Here is a 25,672-nt window from a genome sequence, read left to right as displayed (position 1 = left end):
CCTATAGAAAGTCTACATCCCCTTTTGAAATGTTCACCTTTTGTTGCTTTATAGCCTGGAATTAAAACAATGTTTTTTTATCCACTGATCTTCACATCCTTCCCCACAACTTCCAAGTCAAAAATGTTTTTTTTTAATCAAAAGAAATTGTGAACTGATAGCTTAGTTGGACAAGTGTCCACGTCCCTTGTACTAGCGATCCCAAATCACCTTCACACACCAAATTAATTTGCCTCCACCTGTGTTTAAATTGTAGTGATTCACATGATTTCAGGATACATTTAGCCATTCCTGTAGGCTCCCCAGGGTGGTGAATTGCAAAGCAAACACCCAACCGTGAGCTTTCAAATGAACTCCGGGTACAGAACAGAGGATGGGTATAAAAATATTTCAAAGGCCTCTTGAATATCCCTTGGAGCACGGTCAAGACGATTATTAATACGTGAAAGGTGTATGGCACCACCAAGACCCTGCCTAGATCAGGCTGCCCTCCAATCTGGATGGCAGCATAGCCTAGTGGTTAGAGCATTGGACTAGTAACCGAAAGGTTGCAAGATTGAATCCCCGAGCTGACAAGGTACAAATCTGTTGTTCTGCCCCTGAACAAGGCAGTCAACCCACTAGGCCGTCATTGAAAATAAGAATTTGTTCTTAACTGACTTGCCTAGTTAAATAAAGGTTAAAAATAAGAGACTGATCAGCGAGGCTACCTAGAGACCGATGTGAAAGAGCAGCAGGCTTTTATGGCCAAGACTGGTCAGTGTGCATGTGACAATATCCCAAGCACCCCACAAATGTCATGTATCGTAGGGTGGCAAGAAGGAAGCCATTACTCAAAGAAGCACACCTTGAATCAGGTTGGAAGTATGTGGTCTGACTAAAATGTAACTTTTAGGCCTAAATGCAGTGTTACATTTGTCGCAGACCAAACACGGTGGTGGTGGCAGCATCATGTTATGGGGATGTTTCTCATCGTCAGGGACTTATTGGGACAGAACAGAAAATAAAAGCACAGAAAAGTCCTTGAGGAAAACCTGCTGCCCTCTGCCAGATAGCTAAACCTGGGACTGAAGAATAAAAAGGTCAAGTCCTTAAGTGGCCCAGTCAAAGCCCAGACCTAAATCCAATCAAAAATGTGTGGCATGACTCAGAGTTCTGTCCAACGCTCCCCAAACAACTTGACAGAGCTTGTAGTTTTGTAAAGAATGGTCAGACATTGTCAAATTTAGGTGTGCAAAGTTGGTAGAGACCTATCCCAACTGACTCACAGCTGTAATTGCTTCCAAAGGTGCTTCCACCAAGTTAACTCAGGGGTGGTGACTTATCCAATTATATTCTTCGAAACACACAATTCTTCCTTAAAATGTGTGGAATATGGGGTGTAGATATGTGGGGAAAATCCTTATTTTAAATGCATGAAACTGAGGCACTGTCAACAAAATGTGAAAAGTTCAAGGGCGTGTAGACTTTCTACAGGCACTACATCACAGGAGACTGCTAAGGGGAGGACGGGTCATAATAATGGCTGGAACAGAGCAAACTAAATGGCATCAAACATGTTAATCATGTGTTTACCATCCCACGCATTGCACTCCAGACATTACCTCCCTAATTAAGGTGCCACCAACCTCCTGGTGCACTGCATACAAATGAAACACTTTTTTTAATTGGAAAACTTTATTTTATTCAATTTTTGAAGTACAGAACTGCAAAAATTGGGTTTACAAAATTGCCATACTAACAAAACTGATTTCAGGTGTGTAGTGAGGTAATAGTTCATTGGGAGGAGGATGGAGCAGAAATGACAGTAGAAAATGTAAGCATTTCACAGTAAGGTCTACACTTGTTGTATTCAGCGCATGTGACAAAGTTTGATTTGATGTGTGTACTGTGTAGGGTGGTAGCATGTGGAACAGAGCACTGGGTATTTCAAGATGCTGTCAAGCCTTGTTCACATCAAATTGTTTTTTTGCATATCCGATTCAAAACGTATTTTTCCTGCAGTCTGAACAGTCAAATAGTACATGGAATAGGATATTTTAAGCCACCTTCGAAGGTGGTTTGAAGTCCGATACAAATCTGATTCCTGGCCATGCGACTTGTCTGAATGGTCAAATCTGATTGATTTGCTGTCAAGTGTTTTTAAAAACCTATTTAGCATATCTTGTTGTTCGCTAGCTACACTTGACAGTTTGACAAAAATGTGCCAACTAACTAGCTTATCGTTTACAAATAAGAGTGAATGTGCGAGAAAGAAACAGCTACCTCGTTAGTTGACTGCTGTGTCTAGCCAAACACTTGTTTTGAAAGTTGGAGTATCTTATCCTGAGGCTTTTAAAAAGTGTTCTTAAACTATGATTTTAAACATTCAAAGCAACTGGGAAATGTCCATTGCAGGCATTGTCAAACAATCAAACTCATCAGATAAACATTTCATTATGGCGTAGTTTTCCATAATCCATCAGAAATATTTTACATCATCGCTGAAATGGACAACCAGGATCAGACAATATTTACCAGGTCCTTGTGGTGCCTATTAAACCGATAAGTTACAGAATGTTCTGAGAGCAAACTGTCCCTACAACTGCAAAATGTGTTACACACTCAACACACCCCATAGGCGATGTGAGAGACTACATGGAAGAGGGAATGGAACAAGGGAAGGTTACAAGGGAAGGCCTGTACAGAGACGAGGGACGGGGATTCTGCAAAGGGTTATGTGCGAGCGCTCCTCTCCGTCTCTGCCAGACACTCCCTGACCAGCGCCCTCGCGTGAATGATACCTAGAAGACAGATCAACAACATCACAAGTTGGGATTTATAACTTTTACTTCATGTGTGGAGAATTCCACATTTAACCTGAATGTGAATTGAAATGCAGGTATTTCCAGGGAAACACATATGGACTAAGTATTGGTATTAACTGTCACCTCATTGAAGATGAAATGGGTTAAGGTTAGGGTTTAGGGATGGGACGTCCTAAGGAGCCCAGATAACCATGCGAGTAGAGAACAAAATGGCCGTCGGGTGAGAAGCATAGGTGAAATGTTTGTTTCATTGAAAAGTATTTCCTTCAGTAATTATTCATAAGAAACATTTTCCTTGGGATTACAAGCCTTGGTCAGTCCAGAAATCCCCATACCATCTCAAATACTATAACTACCTTTCATCAAGTAGTGGTTAATTCATTATTTTTGACGTATCCTGCATTTGGGCAATTCCACGGTAACGGAATTACGACGAGATTCCGATATTTCACTTTAAAATGTATGCCAAACAAAAAACACTGATTTCAAAGTTTAACAAACCTTACAAAACAATGGTTTTTGTTTGGTATCCATGTTAAAGTGTAATTTCCCATTTTGATTTTGTGCATAACATTTACGTTTCATGAATTGAACATAATTTAGGCATCTTTGGATTTAAAAGGACAATGTCAGATTGGACTGGCTATTTTGCTAATTGAACTTGGTGGATTTAAACTGATGATTGATTGACTGGATGACTGAGCTTGTTGGTTTTATTGAATGCAGGAAGCCTTGGAACATACTATTTGGCTTATTTCAATGATTTAAGTGTGCTGCTGCTGCCATGCAATGCTGCTGATTGCTTTCATCCACTGCCTTATGTTAATTTTAATGTGCTAACTGTCTGCTTGCTGGGTATGTGCACTGTGGTTAGGGAAAAGGAAAGTAACCTCTATGGAGTACTGATAAACACCCTATGTCAATACAACCACAACCTTTGCTCCAAGCTTCGGGAGAATATTTGTGGCCTAGGTGTTTAGTGGGGCAGGCTGCAGTACCTCTCTTTAGCCTCTCCATGGCACTCTTGCTCCCGGCGTAGGTGGGGCGGATCTCGCGACTCATCTCCTCGATGACTGACAGCAGCTCGCTGTAGGTTGAGCCCTGAGACACTTTCACTGGCTGTGTGAGAGAGCGAGAGAGAGAAGGGGGGGGGGGGGGGATACGAGACAAAGGTCATATGCTGGTAGAGAGCAAAAACAACTAGAACTCCGAATTGACCCTGAGCAAGATAAAAATCCTTTTATACAGAGTAGAGATACGGGGGGTAATTACCATGACGAATTGACAGAAATGCAAATAAACACACAATTAAATTGACCAGTAATGACCATCTGCTTTGTGTTTGTTGTTAGTGATACCTGGACCCTATTGATATAATACCCTGAATAACATCACATGATATTTAACATGACTTTCTAAAATAGCATAGGCACTAGTTAAAGCAGTTGGAGTAGAGGATCAGGCTGTTCAGTCCTACCTGAACGAAGCCCATCGACGGCGGGCCGAAATCACTGAACGCCGGTCTGAAATTGGAGGAGGAGGGGAGTGAGGGGGAAGGCACACTGGAGCCTAGGCAGAGGAAAGAGAGAATTCAGACGCACTGAAGCGCCCTATGACTGGTTAACATCTTTAAAATGGGAGGCAGTGGCAGAAAGGCTGCGTGGCATCGTGGTGCATTCATTCTCAGGTGAGAGGGATTGTTACATATTGGTTGGTAGTAAACTCAGCAAAAGAAAACCTCCACTCACTGTCAACTGCGTTTATTTTCAGCAAACTTAACATGTAAATATTTGTATGAAAATAAGATTCAACAACGGAGACAAACTGAACAAGTTCCACAGACATGTGACTAACAGAAATGGAATAATGTGTCCCAGGACAAGAGATCCGGGCTCTTCACTAGCCATGACAGTCTTGCAGGAAATCACGCACAGAGCGAGCAGTATCGCTGGTGGCATTGTCATGCTGGAGGGTCATGTCAGGATGAGCCTGCCAGAAGGGTACCACATGAGGGAGGAAGATGTCTTCCCTGTAACACACAGAGATTGCCTGCAATGACAACAAGCTCAGTCCGATGATGCTGAGACACACCGTCCCAGACCACCTCGATCCCGCTCAGGCCTCGGTGTAAAGCTCATTCCTTCGACGATAAACGTGAATCCGACCGGTTAGACAAAACTGCGACTCGTCAGTGAAGAGCACTTTTTGCCAGTCCTGTCTGGTCCAGCGACGGTGGGTTTGTGCCCATAGGCAACGTTGTTGCCGGTGATGTCTGGTGAGGACCTGCTTTATAACTGAACTACAAGCCCTCATTCCGTCCTCTCAGCCCATTGTGAACAGTCTGAGCACTGATGGAGGAATTGTGCGTTCCTGGTGTAACTCGGCCAGTTGTTGTTGCCATCCTGTACCTGTCCCACAGGTGTCATGTTCGAATGTACCGATCCTATGCAGGTGTTGTTACATGTGGTCCGTCACTGCGAGGACCATCAGCTGTCCGTCCTGTCACCCTGTAGTGCTATCTTGGGCGTCTCACAGTACGGACATTGCAATTTATTGCACTGGCCACATCTGCAGTCCTCATGTCTCCTTGCATCATGCCTAAGGCACGTTCACGCAAATGAGCAGGGACCCTGGGCATCTTTCTTTGTGTTTTTCAGAGTCATGAGAAAGGCCTCTAGTGTCCAAAGTTTTCATAACTGTGACCTTAATTGCATTCCGTCTGTAATCTGTTAGTGTCTTAATGACCATTCCACAGGTGCATGTTCATTAATTGTTTATGGTTCATTAAACAAGCATGGGAAACAGTGTTTAAACCATTTACAATGAAGATCTGTGAAGGTATGTTTTTTTTACAAATTATCTTTGAAAGACAGGGTCCTGAAAAAGGGACATTTATTTTTTGCTGAGTTCATATGACACTCAGGTTTGCCGTTGATGTGCAGTGTGTTCCCTGGGCAGGTGCAGGTATAGGACCACTCGTCTTACCTATTGAATGGAATCCACTGCACTGTGGTAGGGTAGAGAGTTCAGTGAGATGGGTGGAGACCAAACCAAAGATGGTAGTGTAGAGGGTGCATCTATAGAAATATATTTTTATTTCACCTTTATTTAACCAGGTAGGCTAGTTGAGAACAAGTTCTCATTTGCAACTGCGACCTGGCCAAGATAAAGCATAGCAGTGTGAACAGACAACAACCCAGAGTTACACATGGAGTAAACAATTAACAAGTCAATAACACAGTAGAAAAAAAGAGTATATACATTGTGTGCAAAAGGCATGAGGAGGTAGGCGAATAATTACAATTTTGCAGATTAACACTGGAGTCCTAAATGATCAGATGGTCATGTACAGGTAGAGATATTGGTGTGCAAAAGAGCAGAAAAGTAAATAAATACAGTATAGGGATGAGGTAGGTAAAATTGGGTGGGCTATTTACCGATAGACTATGTACAGCTGCAGCGATCGGTTAGCTGCTCAGATAGATGTTTGAAGTTGGTGAGGGAGATAAAAGTCTCCAACTTCAGCGATTTTTCCAATTCGTTCCAGTCACAGGCAGCAGAGAACTGGAACGAAAGGCGGCCAAATGAGGTGTTGGCTTTAGGGATGATCAGTGAGATACACCTGCTGGAGCGCGTGCTACGGGTGGGTGTTGCCATCGTGACCAGTGAACTGAGGTAAGGCGGAGCTTTACCTAGCATGGACTTGTAGATGATCTGGAGCCAGTGGATCTGGCGAAGAATATGTAGCGAGGGCCAGCCGACTAGAGCATACAGGTCGCAGTGGTGGGTGGTATAAGGTGCTTTAGTGACAAAACGGATGGCACTGTGATAAACTGCACCCAGTTTGCTGAGTAGAGTGTTGGAAACTATTTTGTAGATGACATCGCCGAAGTCGAGGATCGGTAGGATTGTCAGTTTTACTAGGGTAAGTTTGGCGGCGTGAGTGAAGGAGGCTTTGTTGCGGAATAGAAAGCCGACTCTAATATGAATTATAGTGGATACAAAATAACAGATTGACAGTCGGTAGAAACCTGGCGGGGTGTGGTTGGAGCCGGACGGGGCAGGGGCGATGGGTTTGTAGCTCATCGTGATGTCACTGCGGACCTCCCCGTACGACGACGCACCGCTTCCGTCTGTCCCGTCGACCCGGTGCTGATACAGCTTTACTGGTGGGCTGGGCCCCTGGGAGCTAGGAAGAGAAAGTCGTGGTCTCATGTTCATGTATGACAGTCATTTACTATACTGTCAGTCTAGCCTGGTCCAGAATACACTGTGTGCTATGCAAGTATTGTTGAATGTTCTGTATGACATGACAATGATTGAGAAATGCTGTTTAATTCATACATTACATTTACATTTAAGTCATTTAGCAGACACTCTTATCCAGATTTGGACCAGGCTGTCATGACGTTGTCATGGATTATTGACGTTTGCAAACAGACCCAGACCTTAGGTTACCTAGCTAGCGAGTAAATCAACAACCCCGACTGGTTTCAAACATTAACCACAACAGTGCCTGTTTCCTCTCGCTACATCAGCTTAGCGGGTACCTCATCTGGTCGTAACCTATTGCACTGACTAACGTAGGCTAGGTAGCCAAGCTAACTGTAGCTCGCTAACAAGTTACCGGACCAAAAGTCGTAGAGATTACATCTTGCTTCATATAAAGTTAAAGGAATAGAAACAAAACTGGTTATGGGGTGATCTAACTTGTAATTGAAATGACTTTGTTCACCACTGCGCATGTCATAGCTAGTTACTTAGCAAGGAAGCTAGCTAGTTACATTAACTAGCTGTCTGCTGACAGGTTCGCATTCGGTATGAAACAGGCTTGCTCGCTAACATTATCTAGCGAGGTGCACAACAAGGTACATAGTTATAACGTTCTAGTTACCGAATGAATTTGCGTTCCATAGGTTTAAGTATCTAAGTTGCCATTCAAAATGTAATAGAAAACAAAACTCAAAGGGAACAGCTTTCGAAATGTACCTTTCTAGGGGCAGATTTTCAGCCAGGTCGAAAAAGCAGCTTCCTTTCTCCTGCTGAAAGGGGCGTGGCTGTTGATGCAAAGATAATTGAATATTCATAAGGTGGCGCGTTGTCATTGGCTGAATGAGGCTGAAAAAATCAGAGGCAGGTGAGTAGAACTGTCTATTTATCAGCGCCTTCCCTTCTATTTATTTAGAGCTTTCGACATTGGTGTGTATTTTTTCACAATCTCTTTGGTATTCAGAGTTTGAGTGGAAAGAAAAAAATCAGGAATGGGGATTATGTGATGGGGCACACCCCAATGATTTATTTCCCCTGTGGTTACATGATTTGATGGTATTCCAGGTCGTCTTTTCACAGTCACCCTACACATATTATCAGATCTCACAACACCTGGAAAAGGGTTTAACATTTCTGGAATCACATCAATATGGTATAGCAATCTTCTGAGATGCGTTGTGTCAAAGTCACCTTTTGTCAACCATTAACCCATGTTAATGCAAGAAATGGGAAAGTGAAAGCACAATGAAATTATATAGGGAGTGGGCAAGAAAAATGACTTTCGTTCTTACTAACTTCGATTTGCTTTTTCATTTTACGGTAGAATTTAAATGCACGCGATGTATGTTGGATGGTCATGGATCTATAGGATCATCGGAGGATCCCTAAAGTGAGGATACATTTGATGTTTACGACCTTTGGAAATCGAGGCACCATGCACTTAGGTACAAATCCATTTTCTATGACTTCTCTAGTAAAATATTAGTTAACATTTAAATGAAAGGTTATCAGTTACCTCTTAATTGGAAAAAAGTTATGCTTCTTCTATTCCCCCGTCTCACAACTCTTCACTTGCTTTTGTCTATTAAGAAATGTTATTTATGTAACATAAATGTAACATAAATGTAACATAAATGCCCCTTGGATTTGTTGATTTGTTGTTTTCCTTTCACGAGCGATAGGACAATTTGTTCGATTTATTCTCAATGTATTATTTCTAGTAATTACTATTAGGAATTGATTCTGTATTCTTCCAATCAACTTCGTTAAAATGACTACTGTGCGTGTACTTTCCTAAAATGGCTGCTAGTGCTAGTGTGGCTATTTAACCAATATACTGTAGCAGTAGTAAAAAGATAAAACCAATGTCTGAAAGTCCAAAGTTCAGCCTCACAGGCTCCATCTGATCATTCACCTTCACCTGGTTGCCAATGAACCCAATAGCTTCACTTTTGAGACAAAAGGCGGGATCTGATTTGACCATGAGTGTACAGAACATTAGGAACACCTGCTCTTTTCATGATAGACTGACCAAGTGAATCCAGGTGAAAGTTATGATATTTTATTGATGTCAGTATAGATGAAGTAAATGAGATGGATTTTTACACCTTGAGACATGGATTGTGTATGTGTACCATTCAGAGGGTGAATGGGCAACACAATATTTTAGGTGCCTTTGAACGGGGTATGGTAGTCGGTGCCAGGCGCACCGGTTTAAGTCTGTCAAGAACTGTAACGCTGCTGTTTTTTCACGCTCAACTGTTTCCTGTATGTATGAAGAATGGTCCACCACCCAAAGGACATACAGCTCACTTGACACAACTGTGGGAAGCATTGGAGTCAACATGGGCATAATCATTATGACAATTTTTGTAACTTTATTGGTAAAGTATTTTGATACTTTGTATGTACCTACAATGTTTCTCTCTCTCAGGCTACCAAACACCTAAATCAGATAATGTCATTCTGATATCCTTTATCTTTTATGCAGGGTTGTGTCTGAGGGTGCTGATACTGGTTGCTCTCACAGTTCCCATCAGAGCAGCTCAACCTGGTGAGAATGTTTACACTGTTAATTTCATCAGTAACTCAAATAAATGGTTTCCTGGACACAAATTAATCTTAGTCTGGGATTAAAGTAATTTTAATGGAGATCCAGGTTAGGCCAAGCTGAATCTGGCCGTGGGAGTCTGGCACAAATAACCCCCCCCCCCGTCTCTCCTTCTCCAGCCCAGGAGACATTCACCTTAACTGTCCCTAATGGTCCAACCTCGACCCTGTCTGGCTCCTCTGTCTCTCTACTCTGTCAAGTTTCACCTTTCCTCAATGCTGAGCCATTGGAGGTGCGCTGGTATCATTCCAGTAACATTCACAGTCCTGCCTTGTTGTACAAAGATCACAAGATCCAGGAGGCCCCTGTGGACCCCCGGTACAGGGGCCGGGTGTCTCTGACTGGGGGGATGGAGAGAGGGAACGTTTCCCTGACACTGGAGAGGGTCACACTGGAAGACAGGGGGGAGTATGTGTGCCAAGTCAGCAGTGAACAGTGGTATGAAAAGGCCAGTGTCTTCCTCACAGTGAATGGTAAGGGTTATCTCTCAAATTGATGGTGAAACTGTGTATTGTGGTGTAACCCCCAAAGCACCTGATCCTAGAACAGCACTCCTACTCTGATATACTTCTGAATACAGGCCTAGTAGTCTTTGGTACCACCGAGTAAAAACGAAATTGCAGTTACATTTGCCACCTCTCAGTTTACAATTGCATTAGGGGTACAGCCACTACAAACTTCAGCTGACTTTAGCCTTATATAACCCCCCAGAAAATATATATGGAAGTCATAGGGGCATCCGTGTAATGTAAAATAATGGGCAAACCATCTTTTAAGTGATTTGAGTTGTTTGGCCATGACTTTTAGAAAAATGCATTGATGCCCCTATCACTCCCATTGCATTTGAGCTAGCAGTGGCTAAATATAGCTGGAGTTTTTGAAATGGTTGTTTAAAAGAAAACGAAACCATAGAATACAGTTTCTCCTGACCCATAGACTACCTTGCGAGGAACCATCTAACAATACATTGTAAAATACATATCTTGCATTCTTCCAATTTATTCTGTCATTCAATCTGTGTCCTAATAGTTGTGGCTTATCCCCTTTCATCTGTCCATTAGTAACAGGTAGAGAACCAGTTCTCTCTGTAGCTGAAGCAAGAGGAGGAGGAGGTCAGGTGAACGTTACCTGTTCATCAGAGGGATGGTCACCACAACCTAAACTCATCTGGAGAAACAAAGATGGAGCAGAGATCAGAAATGAACAAGAAGTGCTCAACACTTCTGGTAATTACATTTGGGTACTTCCTCACACTGTCTCTGCTCTGCTGACACAAACAGTGGGTTAACTGCCTTGTTCAGAATGACAGATTTTTACCTTGTCAGATCAGGGATTTGATCGAGCAACCTTTCAGTTACTGGCCCAACACTCTAACCACTAGGCTACCTGTCACCCCAAAATGGTAGATGATGTTAAGCTTGGAATGTACTGTGTACAGGGAGAGATGATCATATGTTGGCAGGCACTGATAATGGTGGAGAGCTGTGCATTACTGAGGACGGGGGTTGAGGTCAGTTCAGGTCACAATAAGGGAGAAGGAACAGTTTATTGCCCGTATCCCTTAACTTCCTGCCTAGCAATAAAAATGTAATGTTTAGAGAGAAGCAGGAGACTCCACCTAAATTGGGGTGTATACAGTATATTACCACTGGTGGAAATATGTTTTTTTTCTGTTCAGCTGTTCGATCCTTCGGGCTGAATCAACTTGGTTGGAGCTTTCATAGAGTCCGCCATTTTCTTACTCTGATATTTAGAACCCAACAAAGTCAATGTGAATATTTTGATTTCCCCTCCCTATTTTTCTTTATCAGATCCCCAGGGCTTGGTGAGTGTCAGTAGTTGGCTGCTGTATGCTTCCTCATACTCCGATTGGCTCGCCTGTACAGTCTCTCTGTCTGAGGAGGCGAAGAGAGAGGGCAGAATTCTGCCACATATATACACAGCTCCTACAGCTGTACCTGGTGAGTTAGTCTCCTACACAAACATCCTACCAATGATCAGATCCCTCTCTCCCCATCCCACAGACACTAGTTTAGAGGAGGATGAACATGTTGAAGAGGTGTTTCACTTAATTTCACTGTGATGATGTTCTGTCTTGAGAGCTTTAGAGACATTTGATCCATGTTATATGTGCAGGAGTCTACAAAGAGGCCTTCATTGTGACTCTGATCCTGTCTCTGGTCATCATCTGTGCTCTGTGCTCTGTCATCCTGTGCAAACGAAGAGGTATCTGGAATTCAGTCATGTTAGTGTTTGTGATTTAATTATAAGAGCAAGATATAACAGTAATAATGACCCTATAGAGAAATGATTTTGACAAAAGTCATTATGGAAACAATAATTTTAAAAAGTCAATATTGAAACAATAATATTTTTTAAATCTTTTAGGGTCCATGTGGTCTTCATCCCAAAAGTCCAGAAACCGTTCCGGTAGTGTATTTCTTCTGATAAATAAACTAAGAATGAAATTATGAGTTATGAGTTATGACATAATTTGGACAATCTCTGGGTGAAGGCTTTCATAATATACATGCATCTAACCTATTTTTGAGAAAACCTTTCCATTGACACAAAGCCTGATATGCACATATCTCAATAGGATTTGACTCTACTTGTTCCACAATTGACCTTTTTACAATCACTTTTACCTTCTCCATTCAACAGAGCAAAATAAAACTATTGCAGGTTGTTCACTATCATGATGATATAATTTTACAACTTTGATAATCATTAGTAGCCTAGTTTTGTATGAATTAAATATTTATGATTAGTAAATTGCAGGATAATGACCTAAATGCGCTCTGGTAGGGGCAGAATGCAAAGAACACATATCAACTTCTGAAGAGATAGCAGCTGATGTTGAAATTAATCTGGAAGGTATTAAGTAATAGGGGAAAACATGTCTTTACTCTCTAAAATGTGTCATGCCAAAAGTGCAGAAACAGTATCTCATCTGATCTGTGTGATAAATAAACTAAGTGTGAGATGAGTTATGACAACATAAACCCTGACGGATTTCATGTTGACATGATTGTGCCTCTATGTTTCAAATCAAACTGAGCTCGGAAAGGGGCCGGCAGGTAACTGTTTTATTTGGGTCTCACGGTGAAATGCTAATGCATGATAATAACTTATTTTTGAGGAAACATTCCATTGCATAATATGCAGATATCTCAACAGGGATTGACTCTCCCTATTCCACAATTCAACTTTTTACAATAACTTTCACCTTTTCCATTCAACAGAGACAGAAAAACTAATTGAAGGTAATGTTCACTTATGATATACTGTATATGATATTACGTAACTTTGATAATGTAGTAAAGTGATGAATACCAATTTTACCTAAATGTGCTCCGTTAGGGGCAGAAAACACAGTGCAGACACCTATTGAACAGAGAGCAGCTGGTGAAGAATTCAATCTGGAAGGTAAAGTAACAGGATAAGAAATTATAATTTCCTTCATAATTGTATAATTTGATGATCATTTGTCATTATCACAATTGGATTTGACTGTCCCAGTTCCACATTCACCTTTTTACAACCACTTTCACCTTTTCCATTCAACAGAAGAAAAAAAACTAATTGAATGTAATGTTCACTCATGATATTCTGTATATAAAATAATGTTGTAACCTAATGAATTTCAATATCACCTAAATGTGCTCCGTTAGGGGCAGAAAACACAGTGCAGACACCTACTGAACAGAGTGCAGCTGGAAATGATGTTCATCTGGAAGGTAAAGTAATAGGAGAATGCTCACTGATGATATATGTCCCTTTTAATTGTATAATTTCATGATCATTTGACATAATCCCAATAGGATTTGACTGTCCCAGTTCCACATTCACCTTTTTCCAATAACTTTCACCTTTTCCATTCAACAGGAGCAAAAAACCTAATTGAATGTAATGCTCACTGATGATATACTGTGTATGATATAATATAACTTTGATAATGTAGTAAACTGATTAATTTTTACATTACCTACATGTGCTCCGTTAGGGGCAGAAAACACAGTGCAGACACCTACTGAACAGAGAGCAGCTGGAAAAGATGTTCATCTGGAAGGTAAAGTAATAGGAGAACAAAATGACTTAAATGTAAATGTAAATGTAAATGTTCCTTTTAATTGTATAATTTCATGATCATTTGACATAATCCCAATAGGATTTGACTGTCCCAGTTACACATTCACCTTTTTCCAATAACTTTCACCTTTTCCACTCAACAGGAGCAAAAAACCTAATTGAATGTAATGCTCACTGATGATATACTGTATATGATATAATATAACTTTGATAATGTAGTAAACTGATTCATTTTTACATTACCTACATGTGCTCCGTTAGGGGCAGAAAACACAGTGCAGACACCTACTGAACAGAGAGCAGCTGGAAATGATGTTCATCTGGAAGGTAAAGTAATAGGAGAACAAATATATGTCCCTTTTAGTTGTATATTTTGATGATAATTTGACATAATCACAATAGGATTTGACTGTCCCAGTTCCACATTCACCTTTTTAAAATAGCTTTCACCTTTTCCATTCAACAGAAGAAAAAAACCTAATTGAATGTAATGCTCACTGATGATATACTGTATATGATATAATATAACTTTGATAATGTAGTAAACTGATTAATTTTTACATTACCTACATGTGCTCCGTTAGGGGCAGAAAACACAGTGCAGACACCTACTGAACAGAGAGCAGCTGGAAAAGATGTTCATCTGGAAGGTAAAGTAATAGGAGAACAAAATGACTTAAATGTAAATGTAAATGTTCCTTTTAATTGTATAATGTCATGATAATTTGACATAATCCCAATAGGATTTGACTGTCCCAGTTCCACATTCACCTTTTTCCAATAACTTTCACCTTTTCCACTCAACAGGAGCAAAAAACCTAATTGAATGTAATGCTCACTGATGATATACTGTATATGATATAATATAACTTTGATAATGTAGTAAACTGATTCATTTTTACATTACCTACATGTGCTCCGTTAGGGGCAGAAAACACAGTGCAGACACCTACTGAACAGAGAGCAGCTGGAAATGATGTTCATCTGGAAGGTAAAGTAATAGGAGAACAAAATGACTTAAATGTAAATGTAAATGTAAATGTTCCTTTTAATTGTATAATTTCATGATCATTTGACATAATCCCAATAGGATTAGACTGTCCCAGTTCCACATTCACCTTTTTCCAATAACTTTCACCTTTTCCACTCAACAGGAGCAAAAAACCTAATTGAATGTAATGCTCACTGATGATATACTGTATATGATATAATATAACTTTGATAATGTAGTAAACGGATTCATTTTTACATTACCTACATGTGCTCCGTTAGGGGCAGAAAACACAGTGCAGACACCGACTGAACAGAGAGCAGCTGGTGAAGAACTTAATCTGAAAGGTAACGTTATACTGGGGGAGAAAATGCTTTACCCTATATATTGTATAATTGAGTGTTTACATTGTTCATAAAACTAAGTCTTCTGACATGTTGGAGTGCGTTCAACAATTTATAATTTATATAATTTTTGGAAGAATTGAAATACTGGACACTCACACTTTACTTTTTTAAATGCAGATTGGCACCAGGTGAAAGGATTCAAAGGTAAATAAAATCACAGTAGGACAGGACAATTGTATGTTCATTAGATTATTACGATATACAGGTAACAGCCTAAAAACAGGAAATAAACAAAGTGTCTTCATAGGGTGTTGGGCCTCCACCAGCTACCAGGACAGCTTCATTACGCATTGGCATAGATTCTATAAGTGTCTGGAGCTCTTGTTGTTGATGGTTGAAAACGCTGTCTCAGGCTCCGCTCCAGAATCACCCATTAGTGTTCAAATGAGTTGAGATCTGGTGACTGAGATGGCCATGTTATATGTTTTACATTGTGTTCATGATCATCAAACCATTGTGACCACTCTTGTCCTATGGGGGAAGTGTCATTCTGTAAGGGTCCTCCCATCAGGTTAGAAATGCTTCAGCATAGGTTGAAGGTGATCACTCGGAATGGATGTGTAGTTATTAGCATATACCTGGCCCTCTAAGGGGTTGAGTGGACCTAAACCATGCCAGGACAAAGCACCCCACACCATAACAGAGACACCTGAAACATAATTTCCTCAAGTGTTTCCTTTATTTTGGCAGTTACCTGTAGGTCCACATGATCTGAAATCCTTACCAATCCATCCCATCATATTGTGTGAGTGAAAGAAATCTCGTCTTTCTGCTTCCCTCAGAGAACATCATTCTGGATGAAAAGACGGCGCACCCTGCTATTAGAGTCACTCAGGGAAAGCAGCGGGCTCATTACGTTCAAGAAAAAGACACAGAGAAACCCTCTAGAACGCATCTCCATGTGTTTTCTGAGGAGAGATTCAGTTCAGGACAACACTACTGGGAAGTGAAGGTAAAGGAACAAACAACAGAAAAACTGTCATGGTATGTTGGTGTGGCCAGAGCAAATGTTGAGAGAAGATGTAATGTTCCTTTAACTCCACAGAATGGATTTTGGATTCTTTCTTATGATAAAGAAAAAGGTTTCCAAGTCAATACTGACCCTCAACCACCAATAACTGTGGCAGAGCTCACTATTGTGGGAGTGTTTCTAGACTGTGACAGACACACCCTGTCTTTTTATAGTGTTGATACAGAGTCACTTCTTTACACTTTTACTGATGTGAAGAGATCCAACTACTTTCCTCTGTTCAGCCCGGGACGATGTGACAAAATCCCAATTAAAATCAATTGAATGCATACCAAAACCCCTTTCACCCCAGTGAGCCAAGTCGAGCTGAACTGCGCTGGCCTGGTTAGTATAGGTTGGGTCAGCACGATAGTGTGAAAAGGGTCTGAGATGCAGGTGAAATTCATGTCAAATAAGACATGCATTATTCACATTTTGTGTTATTCAGTGATACCAAGTTGAGTGTCTTTTTCCCAAAACGTTTTCAGACGCCACAAGAAAAAGAGAGCACTAGTAATGGTTTATTTTGGTAGGCAGTAACTCCGCCATGGTTTGTTGAACAAACCCTCTGGGAAATGAATGGCGTTTTGGTTGGGTTTTTGGATAAACGTTGAAAATAAGGCCTGTGGTAAATGCAGGTTTAGGAGCTAATCTTCATCAGCTAATCAGAAAAAACACAAAGGCTTAATTCATAACTTCTAATAGGAACGCTATCTCAGATCAAAATGTATAACATCTCCTAAACCTGTGTTAACCTCAGATGTTATTTTCTGCATTTATCCCAAAACTCTTTTCTTTCCCCCTAAGAATGGCTGAACGAACCAAAACTTAAACATACAAATCTATTAGGACTACAAGCTGGCGAGTTTTATAAAACTTTTACTTTTTTTCTAACTGTAGCTAGATTATGAATATATATATACTGTGAAGCTACTGTTGTGCAAGTTAGCAAAACACTTTGCATCCTTGAATTCTGTTCAAATGTTGTCCCAATTAATAAATTACTGTAATCTGTTGATAAAATGTTGTTTTTGAATGTACTGAACAAAAATATAAATGTAACAATTTCAAAGATTTTACTTAGTTACAGTTCATATAAGGAAATAAATCAATTGAAATACATTCATTAGGCCCTAATCTAGGTATTTAGGTCAGATACCTAGGGGCGTGATTCAGAAAATCTGTCAGTATCTGGGGTGACCACCATTTGCCTCATGCAGCGCGACAAATCTTCTTTGCATAGAGTTGATCAGGCTGTTGATTGTGGCTTGATCCCACTCCTCTTCAATGGCACAATGGCAGTACAAAGTTGCTGGATATTGGCGGGAACTGGAACACGCTGTCGTCGATCCAGAGCATCCCAAACAGGCTCAATGGGTCACATGTCTGGTATGTAAACCATGGAAGAACTGGGACAAGATCCTGAGGCACATTGTAGTGCAATTCGTTCAATTCAGTACTATTCATCCCCCTCCATCACCTTGTTTCAGCATGATAATGCACGTGGCAAAGATCTGTACACAATTCTTGGAAGCTGAAAATGTCCCACTTCTTCCATATCGCTTTGGATAAAAGCATCTGCTAAATGGCATACATATTACTCTAAAAAAAATTAAGGATGGTCCAACCTCTTTCCCTCTTGGGTGCACAGCCAATATTGAACCTGACTTCAACTTTCCTCAAAATGCTATGCTGCAGGATAACACATACTCGAAAGTGCTTTTTAAGATCTGTCAAAAAAATAAATAAATAAAAAAAATATATATATATATATATTATTCATTTTTCCATGTTCCTCAGTGTTTTCACACTTTTTTAATAGAAAAAAACTATTTGATTTTCTGTATTCACAACAATGCTTAAACCATATCAGGGGACCACTTGAGATCTGGGAAAAATCTAAGAAACTTAGATTGTTTACTGTAGTTTTCCTTTAATGCCCCTTTAATGCCCCTTTAATGCATGTTCAGCTGAAGGTAAGAACAGCTCCTACTTTCTTTTGAGACTTTTTCAAATCATAATCACACACCTCATGTGGCCTTGTCACGTTCTGACCTTTATTTCCTGTGTTTTGTATTTAGTTAGTATGGTCAGGGCGAGAGTTGGGTGGGCAGTCTATGTTTGTTTTTCTATGATTTGGGTATTTCTATGTTTCGGCCTAGTGTGGTTCTCAATCAGAGGCAGGTGTTATTAGTTGTCTCTGATTGAGAATCATACTTAGGTAGCCTGGGTGTCACTGTGTGTTTGTGGGTGATTGTTCCTGTCTCTGTGTTTGCACCAGATAGGACTGTTTGGGTTTTTTCCACATTTCTTGTTTTTGTAGTCAGTTGTTCATGTGTACCTTAATGTATTAAAAAGAACCATGGACACTTACCACGCCGCATATTGGTCCTCTGATCCATCTCGCCTCTCCTCTTCGGAAGAAGAGGCCTAGTCCATAGAAACTTTATCAAAACATACATGCCGATCACAACTAAAGTAACCAAATAACTTCTTAAAACAAGAACATTAATCCGCTTTACAACAGCATACATATAAGCGACACGTGAGTTTTAAGTTTGGGGAAGATACTTTTCACCAGAAAACTGAGCCACCCAGTTATCACCTTTGCAAGGTGCTCCGTCATGCTGGAAAATGCATTGTTCTTCACCAAACTGTTCCTGGATGGTTGGGAGAAGTTGCTCTCGGAGGATGTGTTGGTACCATTCTTTATTCATGGCTGTGTTCTCAGGTAAAATTGTGAGTGAGCCCACTCCCTTGGCTGAGAAGCAACCCCACACATGAATGGTCTCAGGATGTTTTACTGTTGGCATGACACAGGAATGATGGTAGCGCTCACCTTGTCTTCTCCGGACAAGCTTTTTTCCGGATGCCCCAAACAATCGGAAAGGGGATTCATCAGAGAAAATGACTTTACCCCAGTCATCAGCGGTCCAATACCTGTACCATTTGCAGAATATCAGTCTGTCCCTGATGTTTTTCCTGGAGAGAAGTGGCTTCTTTGCTGCCCTTCTTGACACCAGGCCATCCTCCAAAAGTCTTCGCCTCACTGTGCGTGAAGATGCACTCACACCTGCCTGGTGCTATTCCTGAGCAAGATCTGTACTGGTGGTGCCCTGATCCCGCAGCTGAATTAACTTTAGGAGACAGTCCTGGTGCTTGCTGGACGTTCTTGAGCGCCCTGAAGCCTTCTTCAAAACAATTGACTCGCTCTCCTTGAAGTTCTTGATGATGCGATAAATGGTTGGTTTAGGTTGATTTAGGTGCAATCTTACTGGCAGCAATATCCTTGCCTGTGAAGCCCTTTTTGTGCAAAGCAATGATAACGGCATGTGATTGACAGAGGAAGAACAATGATTCCAAGCACCACCCTCCTTTTGAAGCTTCCAGTCTGTTTTTCGAACTCAATCAGCATGACAGAGTGATCTCCAGAATTGTCCTCGTCAACACTCAACCCTGTGTTAACGAGAGAATCACTGACATGATGTCAGCTGGTCCATTTGTGGCAGGGCTGAAACGCAGTGGAGATGTTTTGGGGGGATTCAGTTCATTTGCATGGCAACAAGGGACTTTGACATTCATCTGATCACTCTTCATAACATTCTGGAGTATCTGCAAATTGGCATCATACAAACTGAGGCAGCAGACTTTGTGAAAATGTATATTTGTGTCATTCTCAAAACTTTTAGCGACAACTGTTGATGTTCCAAAGGTCTGCATCGGTGGCTTGTAGGCAATGAATGGAAGCCAGGAGATGCTAAATGAGTTTGTTAATTAAAGGTCAATTACTGTGTGACTGGCAGTGATTTGCTTGACAATCACAGGCTGACAAAATGTCATTATTGCCACAGCCCTAGTTGTGCATCAGTAGTAATAAGCAAAGAAGGTGTTCAGTTTGTCTGGAAGCAAGACGTCAGTGTCTGTGATGTGGCTGGTTTTCTTTTTGTAGTCCGTGATTGTCTGTTGTTGAATTGCGACTCCACTTTGTCTCTATAGTGACATTTCACTTGTTTTATTTCCTTGTGGAGGGAATAACTACACTGTTTGTATTTGGCCATATTTCCGGTCAACTTTCCATGGTTAAATGTGGGGGTTCGTGCTTTCAGTTTGGCGCCAATGCCATCATCTATCCAAGGTTTCTGGTTAGGGTAGGTTTTAATAGTCACATTGAGTTCAACATCTCCTATGCACTTCTTCATAAACTCACTCACCGAATCAGCGTATAAATCAATATTTTTCTCTGAGGCTACCCGGAACATGTCCCAGTCCACGTGATCAAAACTATCTTGAAGCGTGGATTCCAATTGGTCAGATCAGTGTTGAACAGTCCTTGTCACGGGTACACCCTGTTTGAGTAACTGCCTATAGGAAGGAAAGAGCAGTGATTACTGCTGTGAGTCTTTTTGGGCAAGACGTATAAGAGCTTTGCACACCTGTATTGTGCAATATTTGACCATTATTCTTTTCAACAAATCTCCAAGCTCTGTAAAGGTGTTGGGGATCATGGCTAGATAAAAAGTTCTAAGTCTTGCCATAGATTGTCAAGCAGATTTAAGTCAAAACTGTAATTTAGCCTCTCAGGAACATTCACTGTCTTCTTGACTTTCAAGTCAGCTCAGTTGGGAGAGTGGGAACGAAGAGCAGAGATGCAAAATGTATTGGATGCCAACCGCCGTTAAACCTCATCGAATAAGAAGAAATTGGTTGACAGATTTCTTGAGTTATCTTAGATTAATTCTGACTATTTAGAGGAGATGTATACTGGCTACGACGTCTCAAAATCGTTTTTAAGGGAAGATACGAGGACACTCATTTGTTTCGAACATGCCTTAAGACATGGAACCCTATGACATTCGAAGAGCGCTTTGTACACCAAAATGTCAGTCGGAACCCGTCCAGAACCACTCAATGTCGCCCAAATTAGGTCTTGCCTAATTAGGTCTTGCCTAATTAGGTCTTGCCTACCGACTTGCCTAGTTAAATAAAGGTTAAATAAAGGTTAAATAAAAAATAGGTTACATAACATCTAAGCGATATTAATGTCGAAACCAAATCATTTAGTTTATTTGAGTTGATTTGGACATTATTTTTTTACAGGCACTGTGTGACCCTATCAATCATGTTGATTTCTTCCCTTTTAAAGGGATAGTTCGTGATTTTGGCAATGAGGCCCTTTATCGACTCCCCAAGAGTCAGATGAACTTGTGGATACCATTTTAATGTCTCCTTCCAGTATGAAGGAAGTTTGAGGTAGTTTTGCGATCTAATGCTAAGTAGCGTTAGGGCAACGACTGAAAGTGTACAGGAACATGGTCTCATTGCCAAAATCCCAAACTATCCCTTTAAGATAATTATTATATCTTCCTAGATCACACTACTTACACATCTTAATATTGGATGTCAATGAATAAAAGCATATTCTCTTCCCTCAGAGAACATTACTATGGATGAAAATACTGCTCACAGTGCTATTAGTGTGACTCTCGAAGGAAAGACAGCTCAGCACAGCTTAGAAAAAAAACAATGAAATCTTCAGTTCAAAGGCATCCTCATGTATTGGCTAATCAGAGTTTCGGATCAGAACAACACTACTGGGAAGTTAAGGTGAGGGATGAAACAGTGGGTGACTGTGGGCAACTGTCATGGTATGTTGGTGAGACCAGAGATAATGTAAAGTGTAAAGTGACTGTTCCACTGGATGTCATAAGGTGAATGCACCAATTTGTAAGTCGCTCTGGATAAGAGCGTCTGCTAAATGACTTAAATGTAAATGTAAATGTTGTGGGTGATTGTTTCATGTGTCAGTGTTTGTGAACCAAGGGACTAGTTTTTGGTTTTTCACGTTTGTTGTTTTGTAGTTGTGTTCATGTTGAGTTTTCCTATTTAAACCATGGACACATACCACGCTGCATTTTGGTCCGCCTCTCCTTCGACGGAAGAATCCCGTGACACTCATGTAGCCAAGCCAATAGGCCTATATGTTTTGATAAAGTTCCTATCACAACTAAAATGACCACTTCTTAAAATAAGCACATTAATCCTCTATACAACAGGTGTAGATTCTTTTAGGGGGCATTACGGTCACACAAAGGGGATGCAGCCGAGAATCCCCTCCAAATTGTGAATTACAGATGTGTACAGGCTGCGCAAAACAACAAAGCAGAGCTCATGCCTTTCATCATTAGAGTGGCATCATGCAGCCTTAGAATGTATTAAAAATCAAAACATTTAGCCCAACATTTGTATAATAACTAAAGTTACATAAATAACTCTAACACTTGTTTCTTTGTTAAGTGTTCAACACAGGATAGCCACATGTAAACTTCCTCAAATCATTTGGAGAAAATATCCATTCTATTTTATTCAGCTTTGTTTAAATTGTATTCCTCGTACTATAATATAAAATAATGCCACGGAATTCTAAGCAAATCTTGTCTACTAAATGAACTAGTGTAGCCCACAGCCATATGACATTGCCAGATCAGAACCTAACATAAAGGACAATTTAGGGAATGCTATTTTGTTCTTCTGAAATAACTACATTTTCTTCATATCATGTTTCTTTAGACCTGTGTAAAATAAATAAAAGATCTATTGTGATGGTGTAGGCTTTTGGATTTATTAGACGTTTTAAAATGTAGAAGTTCCAAAGGTCTGCATCAGTGGCTTGTAGGCAGTGTGTGGAAGCCAGGAGATGCTAAATGTGTTGATGTTAATTAAAGCTCAATATACCGTGCAACAGGCAGATATTTGCATGACAATCACAGGCTGACAAAATGCCATTGCCACCACAGCCCTAGTTGTGCATCAGTAGTAATCATGGCCGAATACTGAACGTGCCCAGGGACCTTGACTTCCAGGGGGGGGCATTGATTTTGTTAGTAACTCTCACTCAGATATCATAAACATGGCATACAGTGCATTCGGAAAGTCTTTAGTCCCCTTGACATTTTCCACATTACATTACAGTCTTATTCTACAAAGGATTCAATTGTACTTTTCCCCTCATCAATCTACACACAATAGCCGATAATGACAAAGCAAAAACAGTTTTTTAGAAATTTCGGCCAATGTATTAAAAATACAAAACTGAAATATCACATTCACATTAAGTACTCCGCACTTTCTTGAATCACCTCTGGCAGCAATTACTGCCTCGAGTCTTCTTGGGTATGACGCTACAAGATGTACTTTGCTCCATTCATTATTCCTTGATCCAGACCAGTCTACCAGTCCCTGCCGCTGAAAAACATTCCCACAGCATGATCCTGCCACCACCATGCTTCATCGTAGGGATGGTGGCAGGTTTCCACCAGACGTGACGCTTCGCATTCAGGCCAGAGAATCTTGATTCTCATGGTCTGAGAGTCATTTTGGTTCCTTTTGGCGAACTCCAAGCGGGCTGTCGTGCCTTTTACTGAGGGGTGGCTTCCGCCTGGCCACCCTACCATAAAGGCCTGATTGGTGGAGTGCTGCAGAAATGGTGGTCCTCCTGAAAGGTTCTCCCTTCTCCACAGAGGAACTCTGAAGCGCTGTCAGAAAGACAATCAGGTTCTTGGTCACCACCGTGACCAAGGCCCTTTTCCCCTGATTGCTCAGTTTGGCCGGGCGGCCAGCTCTAGGAAGACTCTTGGTGGTTCCAAACTTCTCCCATTTAAGAATGATGGAGGCCACTGTGTTTTTGGGGACCTTCAATGCTGCAGAAATGTTTTGTACTCTTCCCCAGATCTATGCCTCTACACAATCCTGTCTCTGAGCTCTATCAAAAATTCCTTCGACCTCATGGTTTGGTTTTTGCTCTGACATGCGCGGTCAACTGTGGGAACATATATAGACAGGTGTGTGCTTTTCCAAATCATGTCCAATGAATTGCATTGACCACAGGTGAACTCAATCAAGTTGTATAAACATCTCAAAGATGATCATTGGAAACAGGATGCACCTGAGCTCAGTTTCGAGTCAATTAACAACGGGTCGGAATACTTATACTTATGGAAATAATTTGTTTTTTATTTGTAATAAATGTGTGGTAATGTCTAAAAACCTATTTTCACTTTGTCATTATGGGGTGTGTAGTATGATGAGGATTTAAAAAAAAATCTATTTTAGGGTAAGGCTGTAACGTAACAAAATGTGGAAAAAGTCAATGGGTCTGAATACTTTCTGAATGCACTGCACTTTACCATTCAATGAGTGGATCCTCTTTCATAATGAGCACAAACTGTTGTAGAAAGCTACATTTTAAATAATTAAACCTTAGGTGTGGTGAAAGTGAAGATAATGACACACTCTTAAGGGAGGGTGTGGACAGACTCCCTCTTTTTCTCGCTGGTCTATTACCACTCTCGTCTACAAGGTAAGAATAATTTAAAAAATATACTATGATATTCAGATTCAGCCACTAATCTACCGGATTATGAGAAGATCCCGTCCATTTTCAACCACAAAATAACAGGAAATGAAGGTGGAGGGACCATGCAACCATGTCTCCCTCCACTTACAGAAAATCACATGGTTTCACATGTGAAATCATGTGAAAACTTGTTTTTGGAACACTTCACATGTGATCATGTTTTCACATGTGTAGTTTCATGTTATCCCATACTGCTTTACATGCTATCACATTAACTTCACATCAGTCAGCTTCTATTTCTATGTTTTTCTACATTGTATGTTCTATGTAGGATCATTGAAAGTCCAGTGTTCATTGCTATATTGACCAACCGTTTTTTATGACTTGGCATGATAACGTAAACAAAATAGTACAGCTAGACTGTCTGAAAGTAAAACATTCAGCCTCTCAATCATTATTCGTTAGACTCTGTACCTGATCATAGGATTTATTAATCCATTCAGCTGGGTAATGGAACCGTGTTGTCCTCTTTAACAGGGGTTTGCCTCAGGGTACTGATACTGGCTGCTTTCACCATTACCATCACAGCTCAAAAACCTGGTGAGAACGTTTACCCTGTTAATTACATTAGTTTCCATTTACCCACTAAAACAATCTCTTGGTTATTAAAGACCTAAACAGGACTTGAATGAGTATTCTTCATCATATGTTCTTATTTCTTTCCCCCTATACCCAGCCCCAGAGATCTTCACCTTGACGGTCCCTAATGGTCCCATTTTGACCCGGTTGAATGCCTCTGTCACTCTACCTTGTGAACTCTCACCTCTCTTCAATGTTGAGCCATCGGAGGTGCGCTGGTACCGGTCCGAGAACTCCTACAGCCCTGCCTTGTTGTACAAGGACCACAAGATCCAGGAGACCCCTGTGGACCCCTGGTACAGGGGCAGGGTTTTTCTAACTGGGGGGCTGGAGAGAGGGAATGTTTCCCTGACACTGGAGAGGGAGACGGTGGAAGACAGAGGGGAGTATGTGTGCCATGTCAGCAGTGAAAGGTGGTATGAAAAGGCCATTGTGTATTCCTCAATGAATGGTAAGAGGCTGATGGCTGAAACAGTTTCAACATGATTTTACAT

At 40.8% G+C, this 25,672-nt stretch overlaps 2 protein-coding genes across 11 annotated transcripts; one reads left to right on the top strand and one right to left on the bottom strand.

Annotated features, from left to right (window-relative positions):
* Nucleotides 1-1,658: 1,658 nt before the first annotated feature.
* On the bottom strand, nt 1,659-8,880 carry LOC124013343 (cyclin-dependent kinase 2-associated protein 2-like). Of its 4 annotated transcripts, none has more exons than XM_046327630.1 (6): nt 8,593-8,880; nt 7,702-7,864; nt 6,839-6,996; nt 4,285-4,376; nt 3,806-3,926; nt 1,659-2,783 (listed from the first exon to the last, which is right to left on the bottom strand). In XM_046327630.1, the coding sequence occupies exons 2-6, from the start codon at nt 7,719-7,721 to the stop codon at nt 2,716-2,718; spliced, it is 459 nt and encodes a 152-aa protein (XP_046183586.1). In that variant the 5' UTR covers nt 7,722-7,864; nt 8,593-8,880; the 3' UTR covers nt 1,659-2,715. The 4 variants fall into 4 exon arrangements, with proteins under 4 accessions (XP_046183586.1, XP_046183587.1, XP_046183588.1 ...); XM_046327631.1 differs by having other exon boundaries at nt 7,797-7,864; nt 8,593-8,875; XM_046327632.1 differs by lacking the exon at nt 7,702-7,864 and having other exon boundaries at nt 8,593-8,876.
* On the top strand, nt 7,372-18,340 carry LOC124013341 (butyrophilin subfamily 3 member A1-like). Of its 7 annotated transcripts, XM_046327619.1 has the most exons (18): nt 7,373-7,944; nt 8,401-8,521; nt 9,568-9,630; nt 9,807-10,160; nt 10,749-10,913; nt 11,499-11,648; nt 11,824-11,913; nt 12,076-12,117; nt 12,933-12,953; nt 13,051-13,116; nt 13,362-13,427; nt 13,694-13,759; nt 14,041-14,106; nt 14,364-14,429; nt 14,705-14,770; nt 15,052-15,117; nt 15,295-15,321; nt 15,960-18,340. In XM_046327619.1, the coding sequence occupies exons 2-18, from the start codon at nt 8,482-8,484 to the stop codon at nt 16,469-16,471; spliced, it is 1,926 nt and encodes a 641-aa protein (XP_046183575.1). In that variant the 5' UTR covers nt 7,373-7,944; nt 8,401-8,481; the 3' UTR covers nt 16,472-18,340. The 7 variants fall into 7 exon arrangements, with proteins under 7 accessions (XP_046183580.1, XP_046183576.1, XP_046183575.1 ...); XM_046327624.1 differs by lacking the exon at nt 8,401-8,521 and having other exon boundaries at nt 7,372-7,944; nt 9,972-10,160; XM_046327620.1 differs by lacking the exon at nt 8,401-8,521 and having other exon boundaries at nt 7,372-7,944.
* Nucleotides 18,341-25,672: the final 7,332 nt, after the last annotated feature.

Source organism: Oncorhynchus gorbuscha, linkage group LG24 (genome assembly GCF_021184085.1).
Source record: "Oncorhynchus gorbuscha isolate QuinsamMale2020 ecotype Even-year linkage group LG24, OgorEven_v1.0, whole genome shotgun sequence".
Lineage (NCBI taxonomy): Eukaryota > Metazoa > Chordata > Actinopteri > Salmoniformes > Salmonidae > Oncorhynchus > Oncorhynchus gorbuscha.
Note: the sequence above shows the minus strand (reverse complement) of the source record. Positions and strands in the feature narration are given on the sequence as shown.

What these genes read in the sequence shown, in the direction of transcription:
- LOC124013343 (XM_046327629.1), bottom strand. Translation starts at nt 7,894, where the DNA reads ATGAATATTCAATTATCTTTGCATCAACAGCCACGCCCCTTTCAGCAG. An exon ending in CTCCAACCACACCCCGCCAG is followed by an intron (nt 4,377 to 6,838) that starts GTTTCTACCGAC and finishes TCCTCTGCCTAG; the next exon opens with GCTCCAGTGTGCCTTCCCCC. An exon ending in CGTCGATGGGCTTCGTTCAG is followed by an intron (nt 3,927 to 4,284) that starts GTAGGACTGAAC and finishes TCTCTCACACAG; the next exon opens with CCAGTGAAAGTGTCTCAGGG.
- LOC124013341 (XM_046327619.1), top strand. Translation starts at nt 8,482, where the DNA reads ATGTTTACGACCTTTGGAAATCGAGGCACCATGCACTTAG. An exon ending in AGAAGTGCTCAACACTTCTG is followed by an intron (nt 10,914 to 11,498) that starts GTAATTACATTT and finishes TTTCTTTATCAG; the next exon opens with ATCCCCAGGGCTTGGTGAGT. An exon ending in AAATGATGTTCATCTGGAAG is followed by an intron (nt 14,771 to 15,051) that starts GTAAAGTAATAG and finishes GTGCTCCGTTAG; the next exon opens with GGGCAGAAAACACAGTGCAG.